General features: G+C 35.0%; 2 protein-coding genes across 6 annotated transcripts in view; one reads left to right on the forward strand and one right to left on the reverse strand.

Moving 5' to 3' along the window:
* Positions 1-8069: 8069 nt before the first annotated feature.
* LOC110102913 (E3 ubiquitin-protein ligase PUB23-like) lies at positions 8070-9325 on the forward strand. Its single transcript, XM_020831431.2, has one exon. It carries the CDS (start codon positions 8079-8081, stop codon positions 9240-9242), a length of 1164 nt encoding a protein of 387 aa, XP_020687090.1. The 5' UTR covers positions 8070-8078; the 3' UTR covers positions 9243-9325.
* A 2775-nt stretch (positions 9326-12100) lies between these two features.
* LOC110102586 (probable Histone-lysine N-methyltransferase ATXR5) overlaps positions 12101-23525 on the reverse strand; it is a 22608-nt gene continuing 11183 nt past the window's right edge. For 2 of the 5 annotated variants that reach the window (XM_020830981.2, XM_028698609.1), the window contains exons 4-7: positions 13950-14179; positions 13770-13870; positions 13478-13690; positions 12101-12524 (exon numbers count right to left, since the gene is read on the reverse strand). In XM_020830981.2, the coding sequence (XP_020686640.1) occupies positions 12365-12524; positions 13478-13690; positions 13770-13870; positions 13950-14179 (704 nt within the window). In that variant the 3' untranslated portion in view covers positions 12101-12364. Of the gene's footprint in view, positions 12525-12815; positions 12880-13477; positions 13691-13769; positions 13871-13949; positions 14180-23525 lie in introns of all 5 variants that reach the window. The other 3 variants (XM_020831000.2, XM_020830991.2, XM_028698610.1) reach the window with 3 other exon arrangements.

Genomic DNA, 23525 nt, shown 5'->3' on the forward strand with positions numbered 1-23525 from the left:
TCTTATAAGGAAGCTAAGAAAAGAAATATGGACAACGGTCTCCCCATTGTTCTTTATAGGATCTTAGCTAATACAGCCGACAAGTCTTATTTTCTATCGTTTATAACGGGGTTCAGTTCTTAATTAGCTACAATGGGGATGGGGGACTAGCAGCGTAGCCTAGATTTGACGAGTCAAAGTTTCATAAATGTGGATGTGCCTAGCTATTCCCGTCATCGCCGTTGGCAATCAAAGACCAAGAAATGAAAGGACCGGAGACTTTGAAGGCTGGAGAGGGAAGAATTGGATTTGAACAGCAATGAATTCGCAGGAAAAAAAGAAGGATTTTTTTATTTTGAGATTCGAATGAGATGGCACCAAATAATAGTAGAGATACTCACATGATTTCATTGACTAATGAAGGTATACTATTAAGGTTTTGTTTAGGGAGAAATTATTATGTACGGAGATCGGATGTAGAATGCCGTTCGAAGACTAATCATAATATGCCATGTGAGCACTATCGAGTCGCGGTGCCGAGCACAGGGTGACATGACATATTTTAATTGGTCTACGTACGGCGTTCAACGTCCGCACATAATACATTTTTTTTTTGTTTGGGATAGCTTTCTAACTGTTGTACTTTTCAAATCTCAATGATATCTTTTATTTGATTATTATTTTTCCATGCTCACAAAAATTTCTGAGTTAGAAAATTTCTTTTTACAAGATAATATAAAAAAGTAATTGTATCTATAACAGTTTTAGAAAGCAGTAAAAAATTGTCCCAAACAAAACTTAAACTATGGATTTCATGTACTAAAGGAAAGTTGCGTATTTCCGGTGAAAAATTATGAAGTTGCTGGCGGATTTCGAATTTTTTTGGTGGATTTCCGACGAAAACGTCTTCGACGATAAATCGAGCATCGAAAAATCTTTCCCTCGAAAAAAACATGCCGAAATGTTTTCTAGCGAAAAAAATCCGCGGGTAATTTTTTTTGGCGGAAAAGAATCGTCAGAATAAATAAAACTTTTTTTAAAAAAAATTACCGGCTCATGTGAAAAAAAATTACAATTAAAACTAACTATTTTAATTGATAATTAAAATAAGTTACTTAAGTAAAAATTAATTAAAATATATTATTAAATTAATAATTAATTAAAATAAACTATAAAATTATTAATGAATTAAATTACAAATAAATTCTATTTTAAGATATTTTTAGACTTCCTTGGAAAATCCATCGTAAACATATCCGCCTGAAAACCTGCTTGAAAATCCATCGAAAATACTTCTAAATAATCCGTCGAAAATGGGCGATTTTCCTATAGTGATGCCATTATAGTCCTTTTTTTTTATGGTGAAGTCTTCATGCCTTGATGTCATCACTATCATGACCACTAGAAGATTCATTCATGTGACAAAAGAGGGAATTCTATTCATCATTTTTTCACTACTAATAATGATGTAAACTATTATTTTCATTGAGCATATGAAAATTATCAGGGTGATATTAAGTGTGGTTTCCCACTTGGCATTACTAAGACTCATTATTGAATGTAATCGATCAATAACCCTCTTACAAACATCTATACTTACAAATTTAAAAATGAGAATTAATGAAAGTTTAATGCTTAATTTTTTGCTCCCAATATAAGCCCAACAACTAATAGATAATTGTTATGTTGAGATAGTAGTTGCCGCTCAAATTAATATGTATATCATTTGGACTTGACAACTTTACATATGATTAATTCCTAAGTCTCTCCAGGCTCAACTGCATGGCTTAACGTTTTGCTTAGACCTACCAGGATCCGCTTGGCAACTAGGGGTGTCAATTTCGGGTCACGGGTCGGGTTCGGGTTGAACCCGGAATTGATCCTGGTTCAAACAAGTCGACCCTAACCCGACCCAGGTAGGTAAACTTGTTAGAAATCCGAACCCGACCCGGCGGGTTGCCGGGTTGACTCAACCCGACACGGGAACAGACACGCTGGGCGGATTGCGGCAGTGCGGGGCGGGTGCACCGTGCGCGGACGCGAGCGAGAGGCGGACGTTGCAGCGCGGGGCGGGTAGTGGGCACTGGGCAGCAGCCAGGCAGTAATTTTAAACGGGTTTCCGGGTTGACCCGACAACCCGTCGAGTCAACCCGAACCCAACCCGTTTTTCAAACGGGTCGAATCTGCGAACCCGAACCCGACCCATTTGGAAACGGGTGAGGTATAACCCGAAAATTCCAGGTCGGGTTTTCGTGTCGTGTCAAATATTGCCACCCCTATTGGCAGCTCCACTTCTAGCGACTTATTATCACATATATGTTGGAATTCACCAATGTATTGTCTTACACATTGATGTTATAAGCCATATACTTGATAGTTTTATAGTTGATATCTACATTACTTAGGCTTCGTTTGGAACAGTTTTCTTACTACTTCATAAAGCATCTTAATTTTTGTACTAGAAATATGTAATTTTTGTACTAAAAAGAAGCTTTAAGAAGCAATAAAAAAATCGTCTCAAACGAAGCCTTAATTGGCTCTCAACAAAAATCTCAGTATTTGTAACATAATCAAACAAAGTTCTATTTATATTTGAATCATTAAAACAATAAATTTAAAATAATGATTTAATATCAACTCATGCATTTAACAAACGAATTCAGCATTAACTATTCCCAAACGATTAGTTAGTTCTTATTGAACAGCCCTAAGCAGGGATAGATTATTAGGTGCGGAGTGCGGACATACCGTTAGGTACTCAGTACTTGTACGAACGGTACGTACTCCGCACCTAATAATCCTTCCTAAGCAGGTGAGGTATGCCGACAACTACCTTTCATTTACTGGTAGGTATATCCCTAATGTTTAAAGCATGGACGAAAAAAAAAAAAAGAGCACGTGATGGTCGAACGTTGCGTCATGCTGCTATGAACCATTAGTCTACGAAGGCGTTATTGAAAGGCCTTGGCTTTGACTTCATTCACCTTATTCAACCACCGGATGTTGACAAGCTATAAACATTTCTTAGCAATCTTCCCATGCTCATTTATCCTTTAAGCGACTGTTAAAAATAACAACTTCGCATGTTTTTTTTTTAATTACTTTTATTGATTGTCATAATTATTCGTCAAATTTTATACTGACCGTCAATTATCTAACACAATCCTCTATTTTTCTCATCCAGGACTAAAATGAGAATTTGAAATGGTCTAAAAGACTTCGCTAGAAAATATTAGAAATTACCTTTTTCTTAATAAATTTAAACTAGAATTTGACTCGTCATAAGATACAACGGAGAAAAAAGGATTCATATAATAAACCCCATATAGTGAGATAAAAGTCTGATATTATTGTTGTTGTTGTTGTAATTATTATTGGTTAGAGAAGTTGCAGTTTGAATATTTTCTAAATCAAAGAAGCATCGTCTTATATTATTGAAATTACTTTGACAATTTGATGAGATCAGCTAAAAAGGAAATGGAAGGTTTTCCATACTAAATTTTGAAAATGGAAAAAAAACTACAGGGTGTGATTGGGTTAAAATTATTTTAGTTATATGAGTTATATATAACAAATAATGCAACTTCTCATAAATATATGGAGAAGGTAAAAATATAATGTAGTAGCTTTGGATTGTAGAAGATGAATTCCATGAAGGAAATATGACCCTCAAGGCATCAAAGCTGAATTCAGAAGACAATCTCAATGATCTATGCATGTATTCTTTTTATATGATATTTGATTGGCAACAATGATGGTGTGCAATAATCTTGGTAATGCAATAGGTGTCAACCTTGTTAGTTACGATTAGGGGTATCAATTTCGGGTCACGGGTCTGGTTCGGGTCGAACCCGAAACTGACCCGGGTTCAAACGGGTCAGAAATTTGAACCCGGACCCGACCCGAGTAGGTAAACGGGACGGAAATTCGAACCCGGACCCGACCCGACCCGCCAGACAGCGAGTGCGGCACGACACGAGACGCGAGTGTGGCACGGCGGCAGCGTGAGTTCGGCAGCGAGGGACGGCGCGGGCGCGGCAACGGGCGCGCGGGTGTTGGTGATAATGAGAGTTGGATTTGGTGGCACTGACGGGTGTCAACTTAGTTGCAACAATGGCATCAAATGTGATTGCAAATAGGTGTTGCGTAGTGGTAGGTAGAGCTCTTGATTTTCTCCAATGGAATCCTTATTGGGTTATCATTAAGCCTCTCTTAATGTCTAAAAATTATTATATTTATTAATTTTAAAGGGGCATTTTAGTCTTGTTGACAAAAAATGAGAGATTATATAAGATGATACATGTTGATATCCTTAATTACATAATATTTTTTTATATATATTAATGCTTGAATGATATAAAAAGTAAACTCATTTCAACTATAATCATATAAGATCCAGAGGGTGCTTGGTCCCTCTAATTGTATCTTGAAGCTTTTAACTACATTTTCAAGTACTCCATTTAGGTCTAGTGTTCTTGATATCATTGGGTTAGCCTCTTTGAGATGTTCAGTTTCATTAAAAATAGAGTTCATATGATCAAAAATTTGTTTTTGAAAGTTTTTTTATTTAAAAATTTAAGCATCTTGATATCTAAAATTGAGCCAAGTAACAAGCTCCATCAGATGAATTTTCTATGTTTTAACTATTTAAGCATTTTTGTAGACTTAATACTCTCTCTAAAATGATTTTTTTACTTTATGTATCACATTTAAAAACATTTATGAAAATAAGAATGTTTATTGTTTTAGCATTACACGAAGATCTCACATGCAAATAAATACGTAGTTTACAACATAAAAGAAGCACACAATTTTTAATATGCAAAACCTAAAAAAGAATAATTACATGAGGCCTAGCCCATTTAAAGTGGTTTCATTATATTAGTAGATGGAGGATTGTATTCACCCTTCTTTTCGATTGGAGGAAATAGGATTATAAGGTCAAAATCATAAATATTGTCTCTTACAGTGGTAATATCATTACATCAAGTGTATTATTACAAGATCCTCGACTCATATTCTCGAAAAAAAGCATTCAAACACTTCAACTCATTCACTCAATGATTCATGTAATATACTATATATTGATGTTTATCTTGAATCTAGAACAACAATCCTAATGTCACTATTCAAGGCATCCTTACATCACTATTAGCATATTATTTTTACTTTTCCCGGTGGGAACCCCTCTTGGCTTTTGTTTACTCGATATCTCTAGTTCATTAAATCCCATATCATCCCACAATAAGTATCCTTCATGCCTTTTAGGGAATGTTTTTAACATAGCATGAAAACTTATAATTACTTTCCTTGTTAGCACATCATTAACACCCTCCACTATTACGATAAGCTCTTTTTAAGCACTTGGGGAGTTTTAGTGGAGGGAATAAAAAGGCTAGATCATAAGAAAATGCTCAATCAGTCTCTTCTTTGATCTCTCGTTTGTCGCCCATCAGTTCAAAATTTGTTGTAATTAGCTAGTCTTCATTTATGTTAATTATATATCTTTTGTAGCAAAACTTCCCCGTCTTTGTCCTATGGATGTAGTCTGCAGAGTCAAACAACATTAACCCCTAACATATTCTTCTCCGTCACTCCTTTCATGAAAACTTGTTCTCTTTGATTCCCTTCTAGCATACTCCTATATCACCCATACCAACTCCTCTCAAAACACACATGGCACAATCTCGACCAACTTCCATTTTATGGTGTTGATAGGTGTGGTGTAGCTCTCCTCTTAGTTGGAGAGAAGACTAGACGAGTATAATATTCACGATACTTTTTAGGCTACTACAATGACACACTTTTAGAACATAAATATTTTGTTGTTTGAATATGGATTAACAACTTTAGTCATACTCAATGTTCATATATAAATTGTAATTAATGCATACTCTAGAAGGAAAAAAAAAGAAGATATCTTGGGTTAGGCCATGTGAGAATTTAAGTTTTTCCATATATTAAACGGTTAAAATATGTATTGATATAATAATAAAAAAGTAAGTGGGTCTCACCCATAAACTTATGATTTTGAGTTAAATATACATGATCTTAACCACTAATGTATTAGACCTAACATTGTGTCCATCCACTCTAATAGGTGGTACAAGAATCAAATGTTTATATAAGATTATGGTTTTGTTTGGGACGACTTTCTTACTGTTTCTTAAAACAGCTTTATAGTTTTAAAATTTTAATTTTTGTACTAGAAAGATGCTTTAAAAAGCAGTAAGAAAGCTGTCCCAAACTATGCTTAAGTCGTTCATATAGCTTGTGGCTTTTATAGTCTTTGGTGTCAAAAATCATGATTTGGGCAACGTTAAAGAATGGCCGACTCCCACAATGTCTCCATGAGGTTCACTAGCTGGACTTTTTATGCATGTATTTGATGATAATGAAAAGTTTCCATTTGTGGATGGGTGATATTGTGATAACTAATGATGTAAATAGTATTTATTTTTAATTAATAATGTTAAATACATTATATACTTTATTTATCATTTATGTACTATAAAAATTAATTAATTAATTAGTTAATTATAAATAAAAAATTATAAAACTTTAATAATTTATAAATATAAATTTATAATATGACTTTACATATAATTTATAGGTGTAAATTATATCTAAACATACATCAATTAATAAAAATTTATATTAAATATATAAATTTATATGTAAGAGAAATTTGAATTAAATTGAATTAAATTTAAAGTTTGATATGTTTAAAATTTAAAATTACATAAAATATTATTAATGTATGAATTCAATTTATTTTTTAATAAAAATTTTATATTATTGCATGATTATTCTGTCTTTTAAATTTTATTTAAATTATTTTCATATTTATTAAGTTATCAGTTTAAACCCCGATCCGACTCTGGTCAAACCATTAAACCCTAAATATCTCCTTCCGGTTATATGTTTGATCTGATTTTTACATATTAACATCAACAATAATAACATATCGTAAACTAAATATTATTACTTTTTATAATTTTTACCATTTAAAGCATTAATAAAAAAAAGGAAAATCTCACCATTATAAATAAATTTTAAAACATTCATTCTTTTAATAATCATCATCATTTTCAAAAGATTAAAATTTGCCCAAAGTCTCTCAAATCCAATGCCCATTTTTGCAAAAATATAAAGCTCATGTTTAGAACTATCAATTTGTGCATGTCATGGAAGGCCTCATTTTTCGAGTTGAATTAATATGAGTTTAATCACTTATGTATATGCTCTACTTTGATCCCGTTTTGATTCGAACTTCGTTTGGGATAGCTTTAAGTCGCTTTTTTTATCTTTCAAGAGATTTTGGTATTAAAAAATAACTTTATAAAACGACAAAAAAGTCATCCTAAACTAAATCATAGTCCTTTTAAAATTGTAAGATGGTAGGCATGAATAATATTAAGGAGAATACTTAACTTCTATACAAAAAAATACATTTAAGATCATAAGCTGCTAAATTTATTAAATTATAATTATGAAATTAGTTTTGTCCCATCGATTTCCGTTGAACCGCTCATCCATATCAAGAACTTTGATTCTATGTAAGATACTCGCGATAAGGTCAAAAATTTCTGCTTTCAATCATTTTTAGACTCCGAATATTAGCAGCGATTTTATCTTATCCAAATCAAACATTGAAAAAAAAAAGTCAATAGTAATTGCATCATTGCGTAATTAATCACATTTTTTTCCTTTGTTTTTTTTTTTCCTTAGCTCCATCAACGAATTTCCGATTTCGCTGAGTAACAGTAAATCGGACCGTTGAATTCTCATCAGTCAAAACACCTAATTAACGGTGGCATCCAAAGTCTTAGGAGATGATCTCAATTAGATATGAATTAAAAAATTATTTATTTATAATTTAAACGTGTTCCCCCTTGAAAATTTCGCCTAAGATGGATGATCATAAATCCATTAAAAAATATTAGCTCAAATGACTAAGAAAGAATTAACCAACAACAACCAAATTCATTAATTAACTCCGCGATTGTCCGCACAGAATATTTTTTCGTGTTCTTGACCAACCTCTTCACCTCCTCATTCATTTAAATCCAAATCCCATCTACCATGACTCCATCGCCATGGACAACGATGCAGAAGAAGTCCCGCGTTACTTCACCTGTCCCATATCTCTCGAAATCATGAAAGATCCCGTCACCACCCCAACCGGAATCACCTACGATCGTGAAAGCATCGAGCGGTGGCTCTTCATCGACCGCCGTCTAACGTGCCCGGTCACCAACGAGCCCCTCCCGTCGGACGCCGAGCTCACCCCGAACCACACCCTCCGCCGCCTCATTCAATCATGGTCAACGCTCCACGCCACTAACCGCATCCCCACGCCACGCCCACCTGCAGACTACGCAACCGTCCAAAATCTCCTTCGCAATATCTCCCGGCCATCCTCCCTCTCCCTTCTCTCCTCCCTCGCCGCCGAATCCGAATCCAACCGCCGACTCATCCTTCGCGCCGATGGCCCCCGCCGTCTTCTCTCCTTCCTCCCCTCCGCCTCCACTTCCTCCGCCGACGCCGCTCTCTCCCTCCTCCTCGCCCTTCGCGTCCCCGTCGACGACCTCAGACCATTCATATCCGACAATCACGAACTCATCCACTACCTCACCACCCTCATCTCGCAATCCTTTTCCGCCATCCTATTCCTAAAAACCGCCTTCGAACTCGCTAGCCCGAAGCTGCTGGAACGGCTAAAGGTCGAAGCTTTTCAAGCCGTCGTGGGGATAATTCGCGACGGGATATCGAAACAGGGGACTAAAGCTGCCCTGCAGATGCTGCTGCTATCGTGCCCGTGGGGGACGAGCAGGGCGAAGATCGTGGAGGCGGGAGCTGTGGCGGAGATTATTGAGATGGAGCTGAGGGGAAACGCGGAGAAGAGGATGACGGAGTTGGGGCTCGGCGTGCTGGAGCAGTTGTGTATGTGTGCGGATGGTAGAGCGGCGTTGGTGGGGCACGCGGCGGGGATAGCGCTAGTGGCACAAAGGATGATAAAGGTGTCGCCGGCGGCGGATGAGAAGGCGGTGGGAATATTGACGGCGGTGGCAAAGTACTCGGCCACGTCGGGGGAGATTGTGAAGGAGATGATGATGGTGGGTGCGGTGTCGAAGCTTTGTTTGGTTATGCAGGCGGAGTGTTTGAGTGGGGTGAAGGAGAAGGCAAGCTGGGTGCTGAGGTTACATTCCAGAGCTTGGAAGAACTCGCATTGTTTTAATTCTGATTTATTGTCTAGGTAAAACTTGGATCGATCATCTGTAACTAGTTCTCTAATTTGATTTTTTTTTTTTTTTTTGAGAAAATTTTAGGGGAAATAGTTCAAATGACCGTTGTTGAATTGATTTATTAACTGTATATTTTCCATATTATCGTGATCCATGTTTGTTGATTTGCTCTGCTGGGTTGAGAAGGGTGATCACGCAGCTTACTTATCTTGGTCGAGAGCTTTTGCCTATCAACTTAAAAGTTATATTCGAAGTTTAGGTATATGATATGTGTGAGAATTTATCTTAATTAGACTAAATAAAAGATGATCATGATGAGACAAAAACAATAAAATTAAATTATAAGAGAATAATCCACCTTTTGCTTAGCTTAGTTGGTGGTCGAGTACGGTTGGAAATCATCCAACCCGTGCTCGATTCCCCTTGAGTGGCATCGCCTCCTAAGTGGAGTCCAATCAAATGCGGGCCAGAAGGTTTCTGGGTTGGCTGCCTCTTCTAGGTTAGCCAAAAATTAGTCACGCCACCAACCGCCTTTTCGAGGGTTACAACGGGTAGATATATACCCGTTCCGAAAAAAAAATTATAAGAGAATATTATGGAGTAATTTTATGTTTTAAGCATAGGTGTAAGAAAGTGTAGTCGAGCTCAAGTCATATCTAATTCAAATATGAGATTTTAATTAATTTAGTTCAAATTTGTTCTTACAAGTTTGATTAGGCTTACACCTCAGTTTATTTATAATGAGAGAGAAAAATGATTATGATTAAATCATTATTATAATAAAATTATAAAAATAATGAAATTGTAATATAAATAAAAAAAAGTAATTTGATATAAGAAAGTGATATATAATTTTAAAATATTTTTAATAGCTTTGTACTTTTAACTTTTAATTTAAATATATTTTAAGTATATTTTATATTAATATTTTTTAATGAATTAAGTTGCGAGCTAATGAGTTGGGTTAAGATTGGCTCAAATTTGACTTACTAACTCATCAAATCCAATTGACAAGCCATTCATCTAGCTAAACTTGAATGGGCACAAGAGTCAATTTGACTTGCTTGCACCCCTATTTTTTAGGGATATATTGATATATGTGGTTTGTTAAGTGAATGGCTAATTTCCTCTTTGGAGAAGAAAATCTTTCCAACACGCATCGTCTTCTGATTCTAGATGTTCAGCCTGTAACACGTTTGGAAGACAATAACTGTTCAAAGAGAATGGCCTCATTGAATAACTATTTAATTTTGAAAAAAAAAAAATTATGTCAGAATATATCATGATGAAATTTTAACTATGCTAATTTTTAAATTTTTTAAATGAAAAATGCATGAGCAATTAATTAAAATTTATATTATATTGATTTTAAAATAAATTTAATAATTTTAAGATCTTCCATTTTTTTAGTCAAAATAACTTAACCATCTTTTCCGGCGAAAATTTTAATGAAAATTTGTTGGCATTAAGACAGAATTCATCATTCAAAAAATTAATTAAAGATTTTCCAAAGCAGAACGCTACTCTATCATCATTTGTCATCATATGCTCTCCCAAAGCAGAAGGCACGTAACTTAAACTATTTGAGGATAGCAATGGCAATAGTGCAATACGTTGCCCCAAAGAGCTTAGGCCATAAATTGGCCAACACTTCTTCCCCTCTTCTGATGCAAACAAAAAAATTATTTTATGCAGATGCCGAACACGGTTCAAAAAACAACCAGAATACGTCAAGTCACTCCACTGACGCAGGGGCATAACTCCCTTAAGGTGCCCCTCTAATATATATATATATATACAAATTCCTTCGGTAATTTATCTCCATCCGTCTATTTTTTAGTCTTTATTTAAAGAACTTTTAGAGAATTGTCCCTTGACCCTACAACCTGACCGGTCAGGTCGAACCCTTCCAAGGGGTGCTACCTCCTTGGACCCCTGACATCCCCCCCTAAAATTTAAGTCTAGTTCTGTCCTGCGCTGACATGGTTGCACCTAATTCATCTGCGGACATAGAGCCGCATCTGACGTCCGCACAAGATAATCTCTCGATGCAGACATCAAGACAAAGACAAAGAAAACTTGTTCTTTAATAGCTTAAAATTTTCAACAATGAATCTATCCATATATGTTTTACAACCACCCAAAACACCTTCCCACAACACTCTAAGGCTTCGTTTGGGACTGCTTTTTGAAACGACTTTTTAGTACAAAATTTTCAAATTCAAGAAATTTTTGTACTAAAAAATTGTTTTAAAAAACAATAAAAAAGTCATCCCGAACAAATCGTAAGAGTGTATACCAATTAAGTCGATGCCTTTATCATAAAGATCCTATAAACCCTACAACCACTTCCAATGCCCACATTTGCATGCTAAAACTATCTTTAGCTTATTTATCCCAAACTCAATTGTATTTTCTTCAACCTCTCATAAATTCTCCTTGCAGAATGAATGATACTAACTTCCACAAAAGCAAAATAAGAATTAATTGTTAAGTAATGATCAATGTTCAATGGGGAAAAATGCCTTTTCCAACACAAACTAGAAGTATCATTAACTTCGACAAAATTTCTAACAAAATTACCGTCATTTTTAAAAAGGGCATAACCAGCCTAATTCCCTAAGGAATTCCCACTTATTTCCGGGTGCAAATTTGCCAAAAATTCCAATATATTTAAAATATCACACCAACTCTTTCTTAGAACCAGCAGAAAAATTCTAATGGGAAAAAAAAAAGAATGCAAGAGAGCAAAATGTGCTGAAATTTAACTAAAATAGTACTCAAAGCTTTCAATGATATAGACAGACTTCTCTCTTGCATGAAGCAGAACTAAAAATCTATAAGAAATTTCTTATAAGAATTGCAAGAGAAAATTATAAAAATTCTTTATCATGCACTAAAAAGAAAATTTTATAAGATACTTCATATAAGACATTTGCCAATGAAGCTGAATTACTGAAGGTTGCTTTACAAATATGATCGATGAAAAATAAATAAAAACTATTAGGGGCTGAATTGGAGGACTAGATGAAAAGGAGCAAAGAGTACCTTTTGCCCATAAAAACAGTCTCTCTGATCCAGATTTGCCCTTCAAAATGAAAGGTTAGGTGATTGGTTAACTGAAGAGTTAGAGAATATCAGAAAAAGTGTTCAGTTGGGTACTCCTGCTCATAACCATTGTAATCATAATATAGCCTTTCACCTCGAGTAATATCTCGACAAGCAACTAATAAGACCCGACACTCGCCGTCGACATTATACCTTACACATTTAAGGTTCTGCTTCTTCCTACCTTCCCTGCAAACAAAATGGTAGATATGATCATAACAATTTCTGATATTCTAACTTCATATCAGAATTAGGCTTAAGTTTGGGACGGCTTTCTTTATGCTTCTTACAACAACTTTTTTAATACAAAAATTAAAATTTTTTACTCGAAAGTTGATTTAAGAAGCAGTAAAAAAGCCGTCCCAAACAAAGCCTTAGCTTCGAATAAAAACTGCTGAAGACTGTGGATATCAGTAGTAAGGGTATAAATTAATTGAGACAAGCTAGAATCAAACCGACTTGAGCTTGATCTTAACTCACTTAATTGAGCTCTAAGTTCCACTTTGATTCGTCCCATGAGTGGGCTCATCTATTGGCTCGACTTCTCATGAAAGAGATAAGATTAGGGTAAATCTAAGTGAGGCGATGGAATCATAAGAAATGTAAACTTAGTAGAGAGAAAGGAAGAAACTAGAATTCATACATTATTTGTCATTTGAACCTCCTGTTTTTCTTATTTATTTAAAAAAAAAAACACTAAATTATTTTTTTTATCTCTTATTTTAATGAACTGTCTCACTATCCAATGAGCCAAGTGTAGATTGGACATATATGTTCACCAAGAATCAATTATTTAGCCAAGTTCAACCAAGCTTGGCTCAATGACACCCTATGTCCTACATGTGAGTTCAGTAAATCGGCCCTATAAGAATACAGAACATGAATACAACAACAACAACAACAACAAGCCTTTGTCCCACTACGTGGGGTCGGCTACATGAATCCTTTTTTGTCATAGTGTTCTGTTAAAAGTCAAATTCTCATTTAAATCTAATAAAGAAAGATCATTTCTAATATTTTCTAACCAAGTCTTTTTAGGTCTACGTCTATGTTTCTTAACATAAGATAAATCTAAAACCTCAACTTTTCTAACCGGGTCATCGGAAACATGAATGACAAACAAAATTCTGAATAATACTTACAGAGTGTAGTTGTTAATTCCACTGATGAAGCAAGCAATATTTCCCCGTTTATCAGGACAAACAACTAAGCTTTGAGAGGTTTTGGTTGCAAGAAGGAGGGTCATCATGCTATCACAATCATCATCTTCTCGTTTTTCCAGATAATCCACATCTCCAGTGTACTCAGTGATAAAAGTCATGTCCTTTATGTCTTTATCTGCCTGAACTGTAAAGCTGCACTGACCAGACTATTACATTTCTAATATAAGAGTCATTGCATAATATAATGCTGGAGTTATGTACAGGTTAATACCCTTCACATGCATCAAAGACTACGACCAGAGGAGGGCATTCCCCTCTCCTGTACATGGTTCTACAGATCTCCAGTGTTTCTTTGTCTTTCTTAGCGAGGAGCTGAAAGGAACTAGCGCATCAGAAGTAAGTAGCTGACGTATAAAGAAGGAAGTTCTTCAAATTTAGATAAACTATAAACCTGCATTCCACCCTTCTCATAAATAGCCTTATTGGCAGACCTTGGTGCCATTCCAGGCATGTAAGTTAGATCATTACAAAACTCCATCTGCAATGCTGTTAATGCAGTCGCAAGGGAACACATCTGCTCAAGTCTTTGTTTTGGATCTTTGCTTGGAGTGAATGGCAATATTCTCCTCATTTTCTTATGTCTGACTAAGGGCATGGAACGCCTTCTTCTTTTCCTGACTTCTGAAACCGAAAAAAAATAAATAGGGAGGATTATTCTCTCAACCAGACAGTTAAAAGAGAATAATCCTCTCTAAGTCTAGATTAAAAAGGATTTATGGTTGACTGAAAAACCTATCGTCTTGCAGTAGAAATAAAATTAGACAACATGAGCTTGGGCAACCCAAGGAACGAAGTACAGAATTGTAATAAAGGGAATGTAAGTAATCCAGAAAATAAAGGGAATAGAATGAACCCAAAGAGAGTGAATTTTCAGAGATTAATTAAAATAATTGTTCCACATGTATGTCCAAATATCTAAGCCCAATGCTGCTACTATATGCCAGATACATGTATCTCTATGTATCTGATTGACGACTAGCCTTAATCGAAAGTTCTCTCTCATTATCGAGAGGGGTAATTAATTATAGGGGCTTGCGCCTATAGGAAACCAGAACTCAGATCTAAAGTCCTCGCAAAATTAGGGCAAAATCTCTGGATAGTATCTTATATACAAACTCATCTGCCATCCAAAATTTACCCTGGAACTTAAATTCGTTAAAACTCCCCCATAATGAAAAAGCAAAGCGGGCGGAGGCCGGAGCCGAATTTTCGTAGCTCACAGATTTCTGGCGACTCCACTGTGTCAATTAGCATGCAGCAAACGTGATTTGCTCTAGGCACATACCACATTTGTTGGGGGGCATTTGTTGACCTCTGAAGCATAAAATAATAATAATAATAAAGAAATGCACAAATCATTACCTCTGCCACAAAATTCTGCACGAATCCTGCTCTGCCATTAGTCCATCTCCTGCATTCGGCATCGTTTTGGGTTCCTAGTATCTGCTGAGAATTGTGGGAGAGACGATTCACCTCCCAAACAGTGAATCAACTTATATCTTGTCTTGCTTTGCTTGGAAATTAGTAAAAACAGCTCTCTTTGTGTTATTTCTGGATCTATTTTTGGAGTAAGTTGTTGTTTTTTATATTGTTTTGTACTGTTTTGATCATCAAGTCCTATCAAGAAACCAATCATGTTTATTGGTTAATTTTCCTAAAGAACCTCCAGGAATATAAATTCCCTCTTCAAGCTATATGCTCCTACAAATAGAGGTTAGTGAAAATGCGTGATGCGTAGTCCACCAAGATGAGGCAATGACTGACAATGCTGATTATGTGAGCGACCCAAGTAATGTAGATGGTCCATGTAAATTGCCAAAATTAAGTTAATATACTATATGTGAGCATTCTCCACAAGTGGCTCTCAATATATCAACACGTTCTTGCAGTTCTTTTGAAAGCCAAAATCTCCAGTGGCGAAATTCAAATTTAATGGTGAATACGGAAAAACAAGCGTAGGGTTTATATTTAGAATTATGGCAAACCTGTAAGGGAATTGAATGAATCAAGGGAGAGATTTGTGAGATTAATTATTATAAGAACTTCAGATTCAATAGAATAAAAGGCCTTGGTTGTAGTTTGGTGTTTCTTCCTACTTGTTTGAGATACTAGTAGCTTCTTGCCAATTTCGCAAGAAGGCAGTCCAGGTGGTAAATCAATGCGAAAAATAAGGATAGTAGAAAGAAAATGAGAAAAAACTAGTATTCTAGAAGTTTAAGTTGAAGGATCCTTTTGATGAATGTCTTCAGGCGTACAATGCTCCCTTATTTATAAACCATTTACAAACTCTTACCCCTTCTTAAAGACAACGTAAAAATTTGGTTAATATAAAAAATTAACTTGATTGCAAAATAAAGAGAAATGGTATTAATACACCACTGAAAAATTCACCTACTCACGATTTTTTATGCAAATTTCAAATATGAAAGCACCAATGTTTTTGGATCAGAAGCTTTAAAAATTTACTTTGAGATCATCTGAACTATTTTTTCAATAAATTTATGACCAATACATTAAGGTTCGATGAGAAGAAAATAACATTACTTAGAACATATAGATTGGATTCCAAATAAGTTTAAATAAAGCACTCAAGAACATAATTGTGAACTTCTCGAGGCTATTTGAACTTTGAAGTCTATAGGGACTTCATATGTAAGAATCACACAATCCCTCAATGTGAATCCTATATTCAAGCTGTCATTCAAAGTATAATTTATCCTCAAATTGCTTATAAGTAATACAAAAAGAGGAGGATGAAACTTTTGGAGGCCACATTCATCTGTGAAGTACATTACTCGCGTTGTTGGTGAACATTGACTTGGTCAAGATGAACGTTGGGATTTGCCGAATGTCCATTGATTACATATGTCTTGATTGGGCTTGTCCAAAGGATAGTTTTCCGACCAACTGATTAATGCCACTTTCGAGCATCAAATGGTTAGCATCATTGATGCTTACTCATGCTACAGCCAGATCAAGATTAACCTTGAGATGAAGAAGCCACCTTCAAACTAATAAAATACAATTATTATCGGATAATACTGTTTGGATTAAAGAATATTATCTCCACATATTAATGTTGTATGAATAAAGTCTTCAAAGAACTACAGGGTGCACCATGGAGATCTATATCGATGATATGCAAGGTGAAAGCTTCAAAAGATAACAACATATCTTTGACCATAAATAGGACTTTTGCCTCATTTGATATTATAAGGTCTAAGTCAATCCAACCAAACACACCTTTAGGTCAATTCGGGCAGTTCTTAGGATAAATTGAGGGAATAAAGGCAACCTACAAAAGAAAGGCACTTTGAGATATGATGCCCTGAGGAATATTACGGAGGTGCAATGCTTAACAGGTGAAAAATAACCTTCACTTACTTTCTAGCCCGTTTAGGAAATAAGTACATGCCATCTCTTAAGTACCAAGGCATCTTCAGAATATTATATTTTAGTGGATGGGGATGAAGGACAGTATGTCTTCAAATAGCTCAAGATCTACATGGCCACACCACATTTATTATCAAAATCAGTCCTAGGAGAAGTCATTTAGTTATATCTCATTGTCTCTCCCCAGACAATAAGCTTAATTCTTGTCATGAAAGGAGAATGTCTCACAACAAATGTTTTACCACATTAGCAAGGTCCTTCTGAATACAGATATGTATCCGCCAGCATAAAAGGCTAACTTGGCCTTGGTCTTTTTAGCAGGGAAGTTGTGCTCATACTTTCAAGCTCAAACAATTAGTGCACAACTAACTTCCATCAAAGGCCATATTTCATAAATCAAAATCCTTTGGAGAACTAACTAAATGATCAGTGAAACTAGAGGAGTTCATCAAATTTGTTAGCTAATTGCCAATATTGACTTGTACACTTTGCTTAATTAACAAATACTCAAAATTGTTCAAATGATCAGTGATTTTCATGTGCCTTCTCTAATCGTGAGAAGTTGGTCATGGAGTTTCATGATGCTTAGGCAATATTTAGATCTTAACACTTCTTTCATTGCTACCCAGACTAATTTAGTTCTATCATCTTTTTTGTTCTTTGACCATTAAATTACACCAATATGTTTATACAAGCCCAATCAATTTCAATATTACAAAGTAGTTCTTTCATAATCATGTATGTTATACCAATCAAAGAAATCAACCATCCGAGCAAGTCAATCTAAGAGCTTATTGAGATCATAAACACCATCAAATGTTGGAGCTTCAATTTTAACTTCACAAATGGATCATCAAAGGCCATAATGTCATATCTAGGCTAGTTTCTTTCAACAAGCAATTTGTTATGAAATGTTTTTCACCAGGGAAACCAAGCAAATCAGAGAAAATGGGTGCAACATGTGCGATTTGCATCCTAGGAAAAAAAATCTTCCAAATTAATGTTCATTGTTTGTAAGTTCACAAGAGTGTTTTGCAATTTGTCAAATGTATCTTCATTGTTTGTTTTATAATCCTCCATTTAAGAGAAATTGATTTGGGGCATAATGTAAAACACAAAATAATGTAATGACATAAGTTTAATGTTTTTAAAATAAATATGATGCTTATCCAATAAATAATTGTGTTTTGAAAAAAAAAAAAATCTAATGCAAGTGTATAAAAAAATTTGGGCTCTTCATGCACTTGAAGAGCAATTAATTTTCATAAGAATAAACAAATAAGCATTTCCCACAAAATCAAAAACAAACAACAAGAAACAAATAAACATCTTCGTGTTGACAAAGGAAAATATTTTGTGGATCACATCTTCAAAACATCAGACTCTCAACTGTCATATATTAATGGGTGGGAGTAGGTTTTATGCTATAATTGACTTTGGCTTTATGCAGTGCTCACTACTTAGAGATTATGGAAATTATTCAGAGTTTCCGACTAACACGTTAATTTCCTAGATTTTATGTAAAAAAATTTCTACCAAAATAAAGGAATTTAAAAGGAAGAAAAAGCAAATGTTACCCACTCACCACTTATTTGAAGCTAGCTGTTCAATCCTTGGAATTGTGGTTGCTCCTATTAGTGCGTTTGGAACTCCTTTGATCTATTACCAATCAACATCCTTGGCATTTTATCTCTGATGGCAAATTTAATAAGTTCGTAATGAGAGATCAATCGAATAAGACACACGGAATGCTTGGTGGTGATTAATGGTGTTATAGGGTTGCATTGGAGTAGTGGAATGGTAATTAGGGTTGGATTATAAATAGTTATTAATGGAGGCCAAGAGGAGTAGGACTTGTCTATTTTGTGGAGCTTATAGATTGATTCAGGCTCAAGTATAGCTTATGACAAGTGAGATTGAGTGTGGAGAGGGAGGAATTAGAGTCAGGGTTTGTGGGTGAGGTGTGAGGAGGTTTGGGGATGTGTTGAAATCGACTCGAGGGTTGCTTGGAGAGCTTAAACTTGAGAGGGTTTATTTTACAATTTCATTTTCGAAGATCGGGAAGGATAATGGTGGATGATCATGAGGGTTATGAAATAATTTTTTTAGGATTGTTGTAGAGGTGAGGATGGCAGCTAGGGTTGAACAAAGGTGCTTAAACTACGAGATGAGAAGATAAACTAAAACACAAATAAATGAAAACATGAGACTCACTAAAGACTCCTGGTTTGGATTGGTCACCAAGTTTCTCCAAGGAATTTGCTCACAAGAAAGTTTTCAATATCATTCAATGATATATAAAAGAGTACATTGGCTGTTTTTTATAAAGAAAAAAAATGAAAACATATCAATGGAGCCTTTTATGATTGCAAAAAAGAAAGGAGAGTGGCATTGATTGCAATCAAATCATTAATCATGTGATTGGAGTGGTTAGCCAAGCAGATTTGTTGAGGGTTCAAGCTGTTTTTCCTCTATTCTATTTTTTTTATATATTCATGGGACGTCCAATCGATGGAAGGAAGGTCATGTGGTACCTGACCTATGCAATATTTTGAAATAGAGGGGCCATGCAAAATTTCCTCATACTTTAAAATTTGAGATGTTGTTGATGATGATTTGAATCTTAATATAATGTTTTTGTTGATGCCAAAATCTTTTGTTTGTGCTACATCACCTTTATACTTGAAACATCTCTTTAAAATTTGTTGAACTCCATTCCATAACTTTAATAACTGAAAGATTCCGACTTGAGGCACCTCATGGATGCAACAAAATATCCTCCACTATACAGATAATCACCTCAATAGTAAAGGATCAACTCTTGAGAAGTGCCTCAAGTCAAATTGTCTAATATGAACTACAACTTGAAATGATGTCTCACAAAACTCAATTCATATCCACCTGTATGTCAAAAGATGCTCCATATTCAAGGTGAATTCAAAATTCATTCTAAAATTATTAATTGGCCAAGAAATGCCTCAATGCTTTGAACCCATACAATTATATATCATTTCCTAAAACTCCAAAGGAGCTAAATGAGAATTACCGTAGCTCATGAGCATTTTCAAAGACAATATAACACCTAATATTTAGCTCTCTTTTTCTTCTCTAAGTATAACCTTGTTTCATTTTCATTAATACATCACTAAAATTTCAATCATTTCCTAGAACTCCAATTGTGGTCATTTATTTCTCGATATATATATATATATATATATATATATATATAAAATCTTTATGCCGAAGAGAGGGGACTTCACCAAGTTGAAGTATTGCACCGATTGTAGGTTGGAGCAACAAAATTTTCCTTCGATTTGAAAAACCGTGAGTTGAGAGTTTGTATATAATAATGTCAAGTTCCAAACTCCATATTCAACTATGAGTCTTAAACCTGCCACGAAGCTTCATACTTGGCGAAGTTATTAGTTACAAACAATTCAACATTCAAAGGTGCCATGATGGAGAGAGATATACAGCACTAGAGTTTCAAGAACATATAATGTCCTATGATGCAATGAGTAAGGGAGAATAAGTGATTCACAAAGTTGGGGATAGTTCATCCTATCACAAAATTTACAAGAACTTATAACTTAATAACTAGCTAAGACAAAAAAATAAAAAAAGATGTCAAATCCCCCCAAGTCCACCGACAACTTGACAAGCTATATGGAATCTTCCCCTTAGTAGTGCTATGGCGCTGAGAGTAGTAACACAGCGGCGCTAGATAAATATTTTATATAAATATCTAAATCTACTTCTAAAACCCATTGAAAACTCACTCGTTTCATTTTGGACGGGAGAAGGAGAAAAGAAGAGATGAGATGAGAGAAAAAACTAGTTTTTGAGATTGTGTAGTCAATTTTGTCGGTCGGATTGGTTGGGAAAGTTATCCAACTTGAGGTAGACTATCGTTATCCTACTTCAATGTTCAATTTAGATTATTCGTGTGAATGTTTTGGTAATTTATCTTGTTAAATTTTATACAAACTCAAATCTATAAAGATAAGAAAATTTTTCACCATGTAATTTTTTGTATATTGTAAAATAAAATATTCTTGTCATATTAATAGGGAAAACTCATATTTTTACCATGTTTTTTTAGATGCAAGAAATTTTAAGTGTTTTTGGAAGGCCATGATTATTGTGTATAGGATTTTTTAATGTAAGAAATTCTTACATGTCCATACATGTGTGTGTGATCACTATTTTGTTTTATATTAATGGTTTAGATGCTTTAAAATGTCAATTTTGATGATAAAAAGGATTTCCCTCCATATAGATCATGGAAAAGATCTATCTCATACCTGACCTAGTATAACCTGCTATAATATATGAGGTATAGTGAGTTGGGTCGTAACATCTTTTATGTAAAAAAAAATCAAGTTCTCCTGTTACACTAGTTTTGAGCTTAGTGCATAAGGAGAGATGGTATGATATAAATAAAGTACTCTAAAATTTGATATTAAAGATGGTGAAGCCATGTATGTTTTATGTTGCTCAAAGGCAACTTGACATTCATCTATCCATTAGAAGCAATGTTACAGGCCCCTCATTGTCTAAAAGAATAAAAAGTATTTATTGCCGGAGTGGGACAAAATATGAGACAAAACTGCTATCCATCAATTCAAGCATTGCATTTCTTTAGTACTCCTTGGCACTATCATATTTTGGAGCATCTTGACCTTCTTTGGGGACTTCAATTCCATAATGGGTGGCAATTAATCTGAAACCTTACCTGATGTGACCCGAAAGTGAACTTGATAAAGTTAAGCCACATATTATAATGTCAGAGAAGGTGAAAATACAGATCAAAAATATATTGTGCTTTTGTAAAATGTTTTACTTGCATATATCTCCATAGTGAGCTGGTAAGGCCCTTAAAAATTTTGTTCATCAAAATATACCTCCATGGTGCGCCATATAAGGTCCTCAAAAATCTTATTCATGAGGTGCTAATAAATAGCACCAAAATTCTTCAATCTCAAACATATGATGTGATAACAGTATAACCATTTGTCCCTTTGGAAAGAAGTGGCATCTTCATCAACAAAATTCATCTTTATCTGGTCGTAACTAAAATAACTATCTATAAAACTAAACATTTAATGCCTGAAAGTAGCGTCAAATAATTGACCGTTCAAGGGAGACAAAACTATATTTCAAACCAGTTTTGTAATATCATTGTAATCAACACACTTTCTTCATGCCTCATTGGCCTTCTTAACCATAATAATGTTTTCCAACAAAGATGATGTGAAACATATGTGAATGGATGGTGAATTAGGAACTTGCACGCTTGATCTAGAGAACAATATTATTTAAAAGCTTTTAAGCGATAAAACGACGAGATAAAACACGAGCGTGGTGTCATAAGTTTAGACTAAGTCAAATACATAAAAGTTAAAACCACAAAAGTAATCAATTACTCTTAACATTGCATGCGAGGTAGGTTTCAACAATGAATCCCTCCACTAACAATAAGACTAGTCACTACAAGATGATCCCTCACTCAACTCTTCCAACTTCTAGGCTTTAGTGGAGAGTAATTAACAAGCTTCTTATGAATCAATTAAATCACATAGTAGGATAACTATGAAGATAAGAGACTAAGGGAAAGAGTTAACCATTATCAAGCACTAGGTAGTAGTTGGAAGCCTCAGATCAGCAGCATCATTAGTCTCCAAAGTTAGGACAGCAATTTAGAATGACTAAGGAGTTCTTGGCAGCAGTTGGGGGCCTTCCTGTTGAAGGCGTGGTGCAGGGGAGCCTGCTGAACTATGTGGACAGCAACTTTGGACAGTAGTTTGGCAGCTCCTGAGTGGTAGACAGCAAGTGACCCTGACTTGGACTCCTTGGACAGCAATCGGAAGGCCCTGGACAGCAGCTTTCTAGGTCCTAAATCTCAGGGCAGCACTTCGAACCATTCCAGATTTCTGGACAGCAAGTGGAAGGAGGGGAAATCGGTGACTTTCCTCTCCGGGTTGCACAGGAACTAAGGGATTTTAGTGGGGAATCCCGTGGGCAGCTGTGGGAGAAAATATTTGGGATCCAGTACTTGCTTAGGTGGCCAATATAATTAAATTCAGATTAAGTGAAATTGGAGGGATGAATTTGAATTTGAATTCAAATTCTAATTGTGAGAATTAAAGTGGATGAGAGGGAATTTAGGGAGAATTAAATGGGGAGCAATTAATGCAATAGGAGAGAGAAAAGTCTCATGAAGGGCCAGCCACATATAGAGAGGGAAGAGATTAATTGTCATTAGTGAGTGGGGACCACAACACTAATCAAAGATTTATTAAAATCTGAATTAAATCTCAGATTTTGTAAGAAAAGGAAAGTTTCCAAATAGGAGGTCTATCAATTAAGATTAATTTGAATTTCAAATTCAAATTGAAATTCAATTAATATGATAGCCTAAAATCAAGGAGTTATTTTAGGAAAGTAATCAATGCTTCATGAGAAATTTGGGGAGAGAGGGGGAAGAGTTTCCAAACTTAGGTGGATGATGTGGACAAGTATTTTGAAAACTCCAAATTAAAATAAATTGAAATTGAATCAATCATGCAAACTT

Source organism: Dendrobium catenatum, unplaced genomic scaffold (genome assembly GCF_001605985.2).
Source record: "Dendrobium catenatum unplaced genomic scaffold, ASM160598v2 fragScaff_scaffold_1117, whole genome shotgun sequence".
Taxonomy (NCBI): domain Eukaryota; kingdom Viridiplantae; phylum Streptophyta; class Magnoliopsida; order Asparagales; family Orchidaceae; genus Dendrobium; species Dendrobium catenatum.